Source organism: Oncorhynchus masou, chromosome 32 (genome assembly GCF_036934945.1).
Source record: "Oncorhynchus masou masou isolate Uvic2021 chromosome 32, UVic_Omas_1.1, whole genome shotgun sequence".
In the NCBI taxonomy this organism is placed as follows: Eukaryota; Metazoa; Chordata; class Actinopteri; order Salmoniformes; family Salmonidae; genus Oncorhynchus; species Oncorhynchus masou.
Window position 1 is genome coordinate 67,064,933 of NC_088243.1, and position 14,036 is coordinate 67,078,968.

Below are 14,036 nucleotides of genomic sequence, written 5' to 3' on the forward strand. Positions count from 1 at the left end.
GTTGAGATGTGTCTGTTACTTGAACTCTGTGATGCATTTATCTGGGCTGCAATTTGTGAGGCTGGTAACTTTCATGAACTTATCCTCTGCAGCAGAGGTAACTCTGGGTCTTCCTTTCTTGTGGCAGTCCTCATGAGAGCCAGTTTCATCATAGCACTTGATGGTTTTTGCAACTGCACTTCAAAGTTCTTGAAAATGTTCCGTATTGATTGACCTTCATGTCTTAAAGTAATGATTGACTGTCATTTCTCTTTGCTTATTTGAGCTGTTCTTGCCATAATACAAACTCTGTCTTTTACCAAATAGGGCTATATTCTGTATACCACCCAACACAACTGATTGGCTCAAATGCATTAAGAAGGAAAGAAATACCACCCATCTCTACAGATCGGTGTCCCACCCTCACAACGGTTGAGCTAATGTACGCTAATGTGATTAGCATGACGTTGTAAATAACAAGAACATTTCCCAGGACAAAGACATATCTCATATTGGCAGAAAGGTTACATTCTTTTTAATCTAACTGCACTGTCCAATTTACAGTAGCTATTACAGTGAAATAATATCATGCTATAGTATGAGGAGAGTGCACCGTTATGAACTTGAAAAGTTATTAATAAACCAATTAGGCACATTTGAGCAGTCTTGATACAGAATTTTGAACAGAAATTCAATCTTTCTTTGAATCTGTCTACAACACTGCTACCATCTAGTGGCCAAAGTATACATTTCGCCCGGGCTGGAATAAAACATTATGGCCTTTCTCTTGCATTTTGAAGATGATGGTACAAAAAAAGTTTAAAAAAGGTTTGTTTTTTCTTTGTATTATCTTTTACCATATCGAATGTGTTATATTATCCTACATTCATTTCACATTTTCCACAAACTTCAAACTGTTTCCTTTCAAATGGTATCAAGAATATGCATACTCTTGCGTCAGGTCCTGAGCTATAGGCAGTTAGATTTGGGTATGTCATTTTAGGCGAAAATTGAAAAAAAGATGCGGATCCTTCTGAACTTTTAACAAGGCACACCTGTTAATTGAAATGCATTCCAGGTGACTACCCCATGAAGCTGGTTGAGAGGTATATTCATGCTTTTTCTAGTTGCTTGTTCTGTTTATTGATTCAAGTGTTGTTTTGTATGTAAAATGTTCCTATTTGATTGTGAACATTTCTGAATAAAACAATTATAATTTCAAGCTAAGAATGAAGTATTCTGGTAGTCAAGTTATTGAAAGATATACCTGTTTTTCCATTTTAAGGCATACTTGTATTCAAAGTAAAGTTTTTTTTAGCTGGCAAAGACATTACTCTCTACTACAAGCTACAGTGCATCTTGCTACATCAATGACTGGATGGATCCCATGCATCTCATAGGACGTCCAGGAATGTACAATGTGCACATTTAAACAAAGATTTTTATAACTAACCCAAGATTGATCAGAGCATGTAATTTCCAATGGTCTACAAAATACAGTCCACTCTGTTTGTTACATAATCTATTTTTGGAAACACAAAACTGTATGGAGATCAAATTTGCTGATAGTTGGCCTTAATCATCTTGCTCCGTCTTCTCCCTCATCGGGTTACGGGGCTTCCTCTCATCACCATATTTGGTAGTGAGTGGAAACACTGGATGCTTCGTACTTATACATCCGGTGACATATCTGGTTCATTGTGCCATCTGTGATTTAAATCTTCTTATTTTTCTTCTATGGCATTATGGCGAAAATTGAGTAACTTTAATGCACGTTTTAATCATGTGACCATGTTAAAATTCAATGTCAAAAATCTGGACATTGTAGCATTTATTGCAATGGCATAAACTGCACCACACAAATTGAAATCATTATGAGTGCAGCAGAATGCTTTTTGGGAGTCAATGAGTTTACAGTTAGACATTGAAAGAAATCCTGTCAAAGAATGTTCCTCCCTCACAGGCCCCTGAGCCTGTGTAAGAATGTGACTGAAGGAGTGGGGTGTGTTTTAATGTCTATTTTTGTATTTTGTATACTGGTTTTTATACAAGTAATATTTTTTCTGTCGTTTACCAACTGTACAGTAGGTGGCGGCATACACCTCTAACCCTTGTTTTACGACCGCCTTCATACCATAGATGAAGAAGATGAAATCATATGGCGGGAATCCGGATGTTTTGGCTTTGTAAAAATTCAGTACGCACAGCTTCTTGTTGTACGTTTTTTATCAAATAGTTTGCAACAATAACTTCAGATACCAAGGTAAAAATGGTTGAGGGTCCAGGATGCACATTGAATGGAGAAAATATCCGCTCGAAGGTTCAAAGAGGACAGAAGGTGAAAGAATTCAGGGGAAGCTTGACGACAAACACACAAGTAAGTTACTATTGTTAGCTAGCTAACAGTAGCTAGTTACAGTAACGTTACTAGTTATATCTCTGCTGTTGTAGCTAGCTAACTTTAGGTGATTGTAACGAACGTTATTTTTTTGCAGAGGAATGCCACCAATACGATATCCTTCCAGATATTAATGGGCTGTCAATACACAGGAGTTGAGACCCTTGGAAAGGAACTCTTCATGTACTTTGGCCAAAGAGCTCTGAGGTAGCTAGCTGCTATTATGGGGGTGATGTAATTTTATTGTTAGGAATCAACTGATTCAATTCGGGTATTAACTGTCTAACATACCACCCATGTAAAATGCATTTCTGAACTGTTTACATTTGTCATTATCTCTCTTCTAATGGCAGAGTCCACTTTGGTATGGATGGCTCTATGCGAATCAACCCCACTGACATCAAAAGCAGAAAGGGATCACCCCCTGTGCTGGAGATCCACCTGACCAATGACACAGTCTCCTTCTTTGACTCTACTGTGGAAATCAGGTATGGGGGATAATTCACACTGGGCTGGAACAAAAGCCTGCACTTGCAGCAGGCATCGAGGTACTACCCTTCCACTCCTGGCATCAACCTATAGTTCCAATTCAGCCTTTGATTGTAATCATTCTAACATGAAATGGTGTTCTACACACACACACACACACACACACGATTGCAGACGGGAGGGGGGGGGGGGGGTCACTATTATTTGAGTTACAAGCAGGTCTCAAGTCAAAAGATCAGTCTCAAATTGAGTCCCAAGTAGATTGGGTCAAATCCAAGTTGTGCATTCTAACAGCAAGTTGAGTCACAAGTTTTCATGTCAAGAAAAAAAAATCTATGCATCTGTCTATTTATTGAGGCTACCAGAAAGAGTGTAGATTTATTTACAGGTCTAGGTGATCTAATGATGAGAGCACCATATCATGCAAAATATACAAATAGATTGACCAAATATACATGGGCAATAGCCCAAAAGAAATAGCCTCTATATCAGGCTTAACCTCTCCTATCTGAATGTACACAGGTAGAGGGCAAGGCTGTACTGTCTCCCCTTGAGACACCAAATCGAATCTGGAGCTGAAACAGGCCTACATAATATAAGCAGTTGGCCCCCAGGACCAAACAATTTTTCAATTGATAATTACAACCAATAAACTTGTTTTACAATATAAAATGTGATTTCCACATCCATTGTTACATTGGTACTTTTGTCTTAATCAGACTTAATGATCTTTCAACACCATGGATACATGGAACAATAATTTTCTCTTATTCAACGTTCTGACTCCAAAGCATTGAGCTCAGGCCACATAGCCTATTTCTATGCACACTGAGACATGTGCGCTCCTATTACGCACAACAAAAATGACAGAGACATAGGACACGGAACTCTGACATAACTCTGGGAAATATGAACAAAGGAAACCATACATTGAATCAAATAAACAGAACTTCTACATCATGAGTCTTGCAAACTGTCATGTGCACGCACTATAAAGAGACGTTTCAAATGCATAGGGCATTTTAAATGTGTGAAAGCTAATATTTCAACGGGGGGCGCAAGTGAAGAGCCTTGCCTATTGTGCGTCTTCTCAATAGTAATAATCCATGTTAATAATTCCAAATGCAAGCTTCATAAGTTGATTATCAATTTCCAGCGATTGTTACATACCAAAAGACAAGTGCTAGTAATTGTTGCTAATTCCTGGTGAACTTGCAAAGTAAACCATTAATATTTATTTTTTATACCCCTTTTTCTCCTCAATTTTGCGGTATCCAATTGGTAGTTCCAGTCCTGTCCCATCGCTGCAACTCCCGTACGGACTCGGGAGAGGCGAAGGTCGAGAGCCATGTGTCCTCTGAAACGCAGCCAATCCGCACTACTTCTTGACACACTGCTCACTTAACCCGGAAGCCAGCCGCACCAATGTGTCGGAGGAAACACCATGCACCTGGCGACTGTATCAGTGTGCATTGAGCCCGACCCGCCACAGGAGCCGCTACTGCGCGATGGGACAAGAACATCCCAGCCGGCCAAACCCTTCCCCAATCTGGACGACGCTGGGACACCCCATGAGTCTTCCACTCGCAGCCGGCTGTGACAGAGCCTGGACTCTAACCAGGATCTCTAGTGGCATTGCGATGCAGTGCTTTAGACTACTGCGCCACTCTGGAGGCCAACAGTTAATATTCTTGATCAACACATTTTTGGGGGGCTGCATATTTATTATGGCAATCTTGTCCCGACAATTTGACGTTTGCACTGTACCCGATCCTGTAACTGTACAGCAAATCAGCAATCTGTTCACTGGCTCGCCGATCTGTGTCGATTGACAGTTTGCTGGTCCAATCAGAGTGCAGTGTGTGCGGTTTACTAGTCAATTTGTTGCATTTTATTTGAAGGGCAACGGTGTTGCAACTCTCTGGCTGCATGTAGACTCTGTGCCTCAACCTGGCCAGATTAATTTCAAATTATCAACCTCAAGTCAAAGTCGAGTCCCGAGTCTTGAGGGTCCAAGTCAAGTTTCAAGTTATTTTATATCAAGTCGAGTCTCGAGTCAGACTTGAGTCCACAACTCTGTTACAGACTGACGGAGGACTGTGAACAGAGAGTGAGAGCTATGGAGAGTCTGGATGTTTGCTCCTGTAAATTCAGCTTCTCCCACGCGGAGGAGACTGTGAGGAGGCAGAGCTGCAGGATGCTGTGTGACGTACTCCTAGACCAGGCCGTCCTACCAGGAGTGGGAAACATCATTAAGAACGAAGCCCTGTTTGACTCCGGTCTTCACCCTTCTGTTAAAGTGGGTAAAGCTGATACACCATCATTTTCGATACCTATACATAATGAGCAAAGTCCAGTCATGTTTTGGATTGCCTCTAGGCTATTTAGCATGCATTACAAACTACATGGAATCCATTCAGTAAGTGACTTTGGATGAGTTTATTCAGCACTGTGGTGACTGAGTAGTGTATTGCATTGCTATAATTTGCTAAATGGTTAAGATTTGCTAAAATGCTAATTAGAATGGAACCAAGTCAATGGCATGGACACAATTTTCCAAATCTTTCAGGTCAATCAACTCACGGATACCCAGGTCCACCATCTTGTGAAAATGACACGAGATTTCACCCTCCTATTTTACAAGGTAGACTACACTTAGCAATGTAATGAAAGCAATATCCTATGTGCTAAATGACCTCTTAATTGAATAAAGATGCTTTACAGTAGTGTAAAGACCATGTATTCATCAGCCGTGTCCCTTTTGTTTCACTTCTGTTTCCTTCAGTGCCGTAAGACAGGCTCCGCTCTCAACAAACACTACAAGGTCTACAAACGGCCTCAGTGTGGTCAGTGCAATGGGGCCGTCACCGTCTGTCGCCTCGGGGACAACGGAAGGATGACGTACTTCTGCGACCGCTGCCAGACTGGGGACCCAAGTGAGGTTAATGTGAGGTAAAGTCACAGGATCTGAATTAAACTAGAAATTAGTTGGGATGAAAGCCTTGGACCCCGACACCTCTGAATTTTCCCCACATGTGCTGGCATACAATTTAACATTGGTTCTGATCATTGGCCACCCGCGGTGGGCTCAAATGTTGCTTGAATCATGCTGCATGATAGCAGGTCAGCTGGAGAGAAATCCAAGATTCACAGGGGTAAACAGGTAAAAATGGTATTTTTTTTTATTTTTTTTTAAATGAAGCTTGCATATTTATTTTTTTAAGCCATTATGCATCTTGTTGGTGAATTTTGCATATATAGTACAATCTGAATGTAAAAAGTACTGGTGGACAAGAATTAAATGTATTTGCGACTCACATTTAACTTGTCTTCCTTTATACTTCTTCTTTAGCAAGCTCCCAACCAGGAACACGTTAGTTGGCTGGGCTTACCAAGGCAGCATGGGGAGCAACGATCATGTGGCCAAGAGGGAGGAAGAGGAGTGGGCCTGTCAACTCTGCACTCTGATCAACCAGCCTATGAGCAAGGCCTGTGATGCCTGCCTGACCCCTAGGCCTGAGCGTGAGTAGTCAACTACTCTTATATGGATGAATGTGGTTGTGTCAAACCAATTCTAATCACATTTAGGTCTGGTTTTATGTGTATGTGCAGGTTTCTTGACCCAGAATGAGCCTCCTCCTGGACTAATAAAGCATTCTCAATGTTGAATCTCAATTTAGTTACCCTACCCTTCAGGCCAAAAATCCAGCTCTAAACTAACAGAATAGAATGTGAATCTAATTGATGTTGTTGAATAAAATAAACAGTTTTCCCACTGTCCTCTCCACAGTCCCCAAAGACAATGCCAGCCCCGAGAGTTCACCCTTCATCAGAGATCTGATCAAGTACCCCTGCAATGCCTTCTCCAAACCACAAGAGGGCCTGAAAGTCAACCGCAGGGCCGCATTCGGGAACACCACCCTGATGTTCACCGACCTCAGCCCAAAGGCGAGCCGTGTCAACTCTCCCCTTCCTCTATCCTCCACCAACATTCAGTTCAATTCCACAGCAAGAGGTTTAAGTAAACACAATGTCTGCCAGGGAAAAATAAGTAGTCCAAATTATGCCTCTGGTGGCTGGCAGGACAAAAGCGGGGAGCTCTCCAAAGGGGAATCAACAATGGTCTCCTACAGTCAGCCGCACAAGAAAATGAGAATTGATCACAGTCCCTTTTCTGTCAGTAACAAACCTCAAAATGGAACCCACCATAATTTGAGGTGAGTGAATGATGGTGCTTTCGTATTCATAAGTAAAATATTATAACAAGGTAGTTTGACTTTTGTGTAGGTAACTGGGATGGAAAAGCCTCCTGCTCTCTGTACTTTATAGAATAGTTGATTAGTGACCATACTGTACGTGTTGCTCAGCTCAGTGAGCCCAGAATGTAGGTCAGTGTGCTGAATAAAATGTTCACAGAAACTGTTGTATGCCAACTAATGCATGTGGAATGGTTTAAATTCAAAATGTTATCAAGTGTAGCGATAATTAAACATACTCAATTTAAATTAACAGCTGATCCTTTGACAGTGAATGTTATACCATTTATCTAACAAGAATACTTTTCTCCACCTGTCAGTCCCCCTCAAAACAATGCACCAACTGGGAGTACACAGTCCCAGTCCCCTCCAAGCAACCCTTGCTGTGTGTCCCATGGGCGGCCCAGTGTGCTCCGATTGGTCACCAAGCAGGGGGACAACAAAGGAAGACAGTTCTACACCTGCTCGCTCCCCAGGGAGACACAGTGCAAATTCTTTGAGGTAAGAATTATGGTGGAATTGGTCTACATGTCCATTAGCAAAAGTAGATATGTGTTTTTTCAAACATAAACAAGTACGTCCTGATTTACAGACATGGAAGACTATTAGACTGACCAGGAAAAACTGGTGCCTCAGAATGACTGTATTCTCTCTTATGTCCTTAGTGGGCTGATACACACTTTCCATTCTGTAACCATGCAAAACGCTGCCTGATGAGGACTGTACTCAAACTAGGACCAAACAACGGCCGCAACTTTTACGTATGCAGTTTTCCAAAGGGCAAGCAGTGTGATTTCTTCCAGTGGGCAGAAAATGGTCCAGGAATCTCCATCCTTCCTGGTTGCTGATGAGAGGAAAGGGGCAAGATACAAAGACAAGAACTGTTTTGAACATCACTGCTTTTTGTACTGCTATTGATGTTTTAATTCATCAATGTATCACTTAAGTTCTTAAGCTTCACCCTTGTTATAATATTAAAATCCATCACTGTCATTAAATAAATAATTGATCGCTTTCAATATAAACCATGGCTGTCATTTGAAATGTTATAAACTGCACAGCTTTTTGTATTATGAGTTTATTCATAAAATGTGAACTATTTCTGTATTTATGAAAACATTCAAACAGTTTAGATTAAAATCCATGGCTCATAAGACAAGTATTGATTGGCATAATTGATAGTGGCACAAGGGTATGTACACATTACCTCAAATTAACATTGAATGGTTTTAAAAACAGTCAACTGATTGTAAAAGTGGAGATTTGGTCTTTGAGTTATACACCACAAAAGGAAATTTGGAGAAGCCAGGAACTTTGTTGCATGCAGCACCTTAGAAGACAGAACAATGGGTCATCATTACATTTATCATAGTATTTATTATGACCATTGTAACCATAACTGGGTTAATCTAGAGAACTCACCATAGTGGCCTGTTGTGTTGGCACAGATGACAGCCCCAAAGAACCCTGGGTAATGTATCTTGATCCTGGAGATGGATGTCTTACAAGCAGTGGATGGATCTGTTCCTGTCTTCATTAGCTCAACAGCCAGGTAACTGCATTTTTAAACAAATTAAACATTTCATTAGTATCTGGTTTTGGCATCTAGCACGTTTAGCGATGATAAGCCGTTTGCTAATCCTTAAAATATTTAAATGTCAGCTGTGACTAAAAAGTACACCCACATGTAGACAAAGCAGAAATGTGAGTCTTATCTGGGGTGTAATTCAGTGATGTAAAACGTTCTGAGCGTTGCAGATAGAAATATAATGAATAGAGCTGACATGACACGAGCTGACACTTCTATGACGATCATATTTTGTCTACGCCATATGTTTCTATCTGAACGTTCTTTAACGTTACATCCTTCCGAACATATCTGTGCTAGAAGCCTGGATGGATACCTAGGTAGGAAGCGCATCATGACATCTCCATCTCCTGTTGCTGCCGCACCCCCTGCGGTGCTGTCGGCATAGGACCCTGCTCCAGCGATGGGAGAGTCCCCTACACGCCTACAGGACAAATCAAGGAAATGTACAGGTATACTCATCGTCAATATTCATTATATACAGTACCAGTTAAGTTTGGACACACCTACTCATTCAAGGGTTTGCTACATTGTGGACTGCCAAAGAGTGTGCAAAGCTGTCATCAAGACAAAGGGTTTGAAGAATCAAATATAAAATATTTAGATTTGACACTTTTTTGGTTACTACATGATTCCATATGTGTTATTTCATAGTTTGGATGTCTTCACTATTATTCTACAATGTAGAAAATAGTAAAAATAAAGAAAAATCCTTGAATGAGTTGTCCAAACTTTTTTTTTTTCTTAAAAAAAAAAAGAAATCCGCCGAGCTGAGAGGCTGCTTTTGTGTGTGTGTGTGTGTGTGTCCAAACTTTTGACAAGTACTGTGCCAGTGCCTTTGGAAAGTATTCAGACCCCTTGACTTTTTCCACATTGGTTATGTTACAGCCTTGTTCTAAAATTTATTAAAAATATATAATCCTCAGCAATTTACACACAATACCCCATAATGACAAAGTGAAAACAGGTTAGACATTTTTGCAAATGTATTAAAATAAATATCAAATACCTTATTTACATAAGTATTCAGACCCTTTGCTATGAGTCTTGAAGTTGAGCTCCGGTGCATCCTGTTTCCATTCATCATCCTTGAGATGTTTCTACAACTTGATTGGAGTCCACCTGTGGTAAATTCAATTCATTGGACATGATTTGGAAAGGCACACACCTGTCTATATAAGGTCCAACAGTTAACAGTGCATGTCAGAGCAAAAACCAAACCATGTGGTCGAAGGAATTGTCCATAGCGCTCCGAGACAGGTTTGTGTCGAGGCACAGGTCTGGGAAAGGGTGCGAAAACATTTCTGCAGCATTGAAGGTCCCCAAGAACACAGTGGCCTCCATGATTCTTAAATTGAAGAAGTTTGGAAGAACCAAGACTCTTCCTAGAGCTGGCCACCTGGTCAAACTGAGCAATTGGGGGAGAAGGGCCTTGGTCAGGGAGGTGACCTAGAATGTGGTGGTCACTCTGACAGAGCTCTAGAGTTCTTCTGTGGAGATGGGAGAACCTTCCAGAAGGACAACAATCTCTGTAACACTCCACCAATCAGGCCTTTATGGTAGTGGCCAGACGGAGGCCACTTTTCAGTAAAAGGCACATGACAAGCTGCTTGGAGTTTGCCTAAAGGCACCTAAAGACTCTCAGACCATGAGAAACAAGATGCTCTGGTCTGATGAAACCAAGAATGAACTATTTGGTCTAAATTCCAAGTGTCACGTCTGGAGGAAACCTGGCACCATCCCTATGGTGAAGCATGGTGGTGGCAGCAGCAACATTCTGTGGTTATGTTTTTCAGTCTGGGAGACTAGTTAGGATTGAGACAAAGATGAACGGAACAAAGTACAGAGAGCGATCCTTGATGAAAACCTGCTCCAGAGCGCTCAGGACCTCAGACTGGGTTGAAGGTTCACCTTCCAACAGGACAATGACCCTAAGCACACAGCCAAGACAACGCAGGAGTGGCTTCGGGACAAGTATCTGAATGTCCTTGAGTGGCCCAGCCAGAGCCCGGACATGAACCCGATTTGAACATCTCTGGAGAGACCTGAAAATAGCTGTGCATCAACACTCTCCATCCAACCTGACAGAGCTTGAGAGTATCTGCAGAGAAGAATGGGAGAAACTCTCCAAATACAGGTGTGCCAAGCTTGTAGCATCATACCCAAGAAGACTTGAGACTAATCGCTGCCAAAAGTGCTTCAACAAAGTATAGCTTAAAGGGTCTGAATACTTATGTAAATGTTATATTTAAGTTGTTTAATTTTTAATAAATTAGCAAACATTTCTAAAAACCTGTTTTTGCTGTGTAACTATGGGGTATTATGAGTAGATGAAGGAAAAAAAAACAATTTAATCAATTTTACAATAAGGCTGTAAACGTTACAAAAGTCAAGGGGTCTGAATACTTTCTGAAGGCACTTTAATTTTAAACAAGACATGCATACCCCGGGACCTTGTGGTTCGCTCCATTGGTTGATGTTCCTGCTGCAACTTGGCCATCTTTACCAATCACAATCATCCCTAATGTCAGGAAAAGGTACGCAATATTAAATGTACAATTCTGATCTGAAGATCAAAGTTGACTATCGACCTCTACAAAACAATTAATTAATTTAATTAACTATACCAATAGTGTCATGTGCATGTATATCAATCTGTCGTTTTCTCTTTTGCCTCAGTGTGGCTCCAGGTTTGTATGGTCCACAGTATTGTGAAGGATCTGGGGAAACGTTCTGTTGATATTAAAGGGGAAAGATTAGTCAACATCAATTTGGGTTAAGACTGTTCTATCACAGCAGCCATATACAAATAACACATTAGGTTGTTTGTGATTATATCCACAGTTCTGTAAAGGACATTTTTTTATTACATTTTTTTTGTCATTTAGCAGATGCTCTTATCCAAAGCGACTTGCAGTAAAGCAAAGAGAAGGCTTCCAATTTAATGAAGATATTTTCTACTTCAACCAGCACACTACCTAAGTACCTTAATCTTTTGGCTATGGTTACCCAGCTCAATAGTAATTTAAGCAGCCGGTAGCCCAATATGCATAAGCATTGTATTGTCTACAGGGCTTTGGTTGTGCCAATGGTAACAGCATGTTGGGATAAACAATAGTCTCTTTCATACGTCCCCTAATGCATTATTCATAACATGGATGTCCATTTAATTCATTACTTTTTCAAACATGGTGATATCCTTACATTTTTTCAGTACAGTATAAATCAATATGATTATGGAAGCCTGCATGCATCTTCCATACAAGATAATGACAGACCAAAGCTATATTAGAAAACACACCGTGCGATAATTGGGTTGGCAGTTGTCCTTCAACCACTGTGTGAAAATGCTGATAGATTTGTTGGTTGTAAGGTCTTCTGCAGTGAAGCCCATGTTCTCAGCAAAGACTGATGCTGTGTTGAACATGGTAGTGGGGTTAAAAATAACAATATAGGGTCAAAAGCAGCAAACAGCAATACAATGTAACTGTATATTATGGAATGGTTAGCTGTAGGAGGCTACTGTATGTTAAAAGATATGAGTGATGAGTTACATGCAAAAGGAGTCATGTTTTTGCTGTGTCTGTCCCCTTAGCAAATAAAAGCCTATTTTGAATCCTGCAATACCTGACTCGCCCACCAGTAGTGTGTGGTCGGTGCGTTCCATCACGGCTCTGGCCACCCCAATTGCATTCTTGATTCTGCGTAGGTCTCCTACAGCGCCCACCTCCATTGTATTACTGCATCCACACAAAACCAGGAAACCTTTAATGAAGAATATTAATAATATTTCCAAAAAATGCCATGTCCCACTATAACTTAATTAAACATTGCATTGACAAATGGGATCAATTGGTTTTAGACACCCCTAAGCCCTACTCTACTGACTAGTTAGTGGGTATGACTTGCCCGTTCATGATCATGGCATCCAGGGTGGTCTCTCCTCTCTCATCTGGGCTCCCTCCAAACCCCACACTGCCATCACATTGGTCAGCCTCGCAGCGGGCACAGCCCTTCTCTACGGCATCCAGCACAGAGCCCCCAGCCTGCAGAGCACTCCACGCTTTAAGAGCGAGAGTCACAGACAGACAGATGAGTGTTTGACTTAGTAAGAATAATGCAGTCTTGCTACATTCTAGGAATAAGTCTACACATGAAAATATGCTTTATAAAAAATAAATGGATGTGCCTCCTGATTCACCAATTCAACATGAATGGGTCCCAAGAGCATCATTTGTACATAAAATAATATGTTGGTTCCCACGCAACACACAAAATATGTAGCAGAGGTAGAACCTATAAGCACACAATATTTTACTTTTTCACAGTATTTAGACATGATTTTGGTCACATATTATCAGAGTGCCAGACGGTACAGTCCCAATCCTGCCAGATAACATGACCATCTCAAGGGATTGCCCATAAAAAGGAATAGGCCTAGGCTGCCAAAGAACCATTTGGTCAATGATCCCCCCCAGTTGCCAAGGATTAGTATGCCAACTGGTAATATTTCGACAGCTTGGATTGTCCACATCAACTCATAAAATAAAATCGAAATATTTTAGAGGGCCACATTCATCTCTTGGGCTGGCAGGACAGATCTAGCTAGCTAACTTCATGAATGTCTTTCTTACAATGTATCATTTGATAAAGTTGGATCAAAATTGATAACTTATTTGCAACAATAAGAACAAAATGATAGAATGAAGTTACCTGCCGCTGTAGCATGCTCGAATTGCCATGTGTTTATAACAAGAGGCAATGTTGCGTGACCAAATGGCAACAAAAACATCAATATAAAACACAGATGCATTTTGACAAAAGTTTTGCTAAATAAATAACGTTAGCTTTCAGTTTCAACTGCAATTTTTTTCCAGAACATATTAATTGCAAGTGACTTTTTTTAACGGTCCACAGTATTTCGAAAATATACGAGGCGTTTTGAAATTAGTTGGTTAAAAATAAACCTAGCTTTCATGAAGAATTTCATTAAGAATGAACGTTCATTTATCGACTTCCTTGTTTTGGCACATGACTAGTGGGCAGGCTTTTCATTAAAGGGCCAGTGTATCTTTTCAGTGCAATGCATATGTTGAAATGCAGCTTCATGTTCTGCATTGCTTTTCTGCAATTGCATGGGACTTGATAAAGTGAACAATAAAAAATACCATGTTTGCTGCGCTCATTATGCCAACACTTATCTAAATTTAGATCACACATGTTAACTCATTCACAACTGTAGCCTAGCAATAAATCTGTGAAATAGAAATGGACTGACTCCATCCATTTAAAATAGGTTCACGATTAATGTTAGTTGCGGGAGATA

At 40.6% G+C, this 14,036-nt stretch overlaps 2 protein-coding genes across 2 annotated transcripts; one reads left to right on the forward strand and one right to left on the reverse strand.

The window, feature by feature from the left end:
* The first annotated feature begins 2,134 nt into the window (after positions 1 to 2,134).
* Positions 2,135 to 8,157, forward strand: neil3 (nei-like DNA glycosylase 3). The gene is made up of 10 exons (XM_064954906.1): positions 2,135 to 2,356; positions 2,475 to 2,584; positions 2,731 to 2,865; positions 4,952 to 5,165; positions 5,436 to 5,510; positions 5,652 to 5,818; positions 6,219 to 6,388; positions 6,657 to 7,083; positions 7,443 to 7,623; positions 7,788 to 8,157. The coding sequence occupies exons 1-10, from the start codon at positions 2,249 to 2,251 to the stop codon at positions 7,968 to 7,970; spliced, it is 1,770 nt and encodes a 589-aa protein (XP_064810978.1). The 5' UTR covers positions 2,135 to 2,248; the 3' UTR covers positions 7,971 to 8,157.
* A 63-nt stretch (positions 8,158 to 8,220) lies between these two features.
* On the reverse strand, positions 8,221 to 13,733 carry aga (aspartylglucosaminidase). The gene is made up of 9 exons (XM_064954907.1): positions 13,424 to 13,733; positions 12,620 to 12,773; positions 12,338 to 12,450; positions 12,012 to 12,124; positions 11,338 to 11,443; positions 11,156 to 11,231; positions 9,027 to 9,134; positions 8,545 to 8,678; positions 8,221 to 8,452 (listed from the first exon to the last, which is right to left on the reverse strand). Exons 1-9 carry the CDS (start codon positions 13,521 to 13,523, stop codon positions 8,352 to 8,354), a joined length of 1,005 nt encoding a protein of 334 aa, XP_064810979.1. The 5' UTR covers positions 13,524 to 13,733; the 3' UTR covers positions 8,221 to 8,351.
* Positions 13,734 to 14,036: the final 303 nt, after the last annotated feature.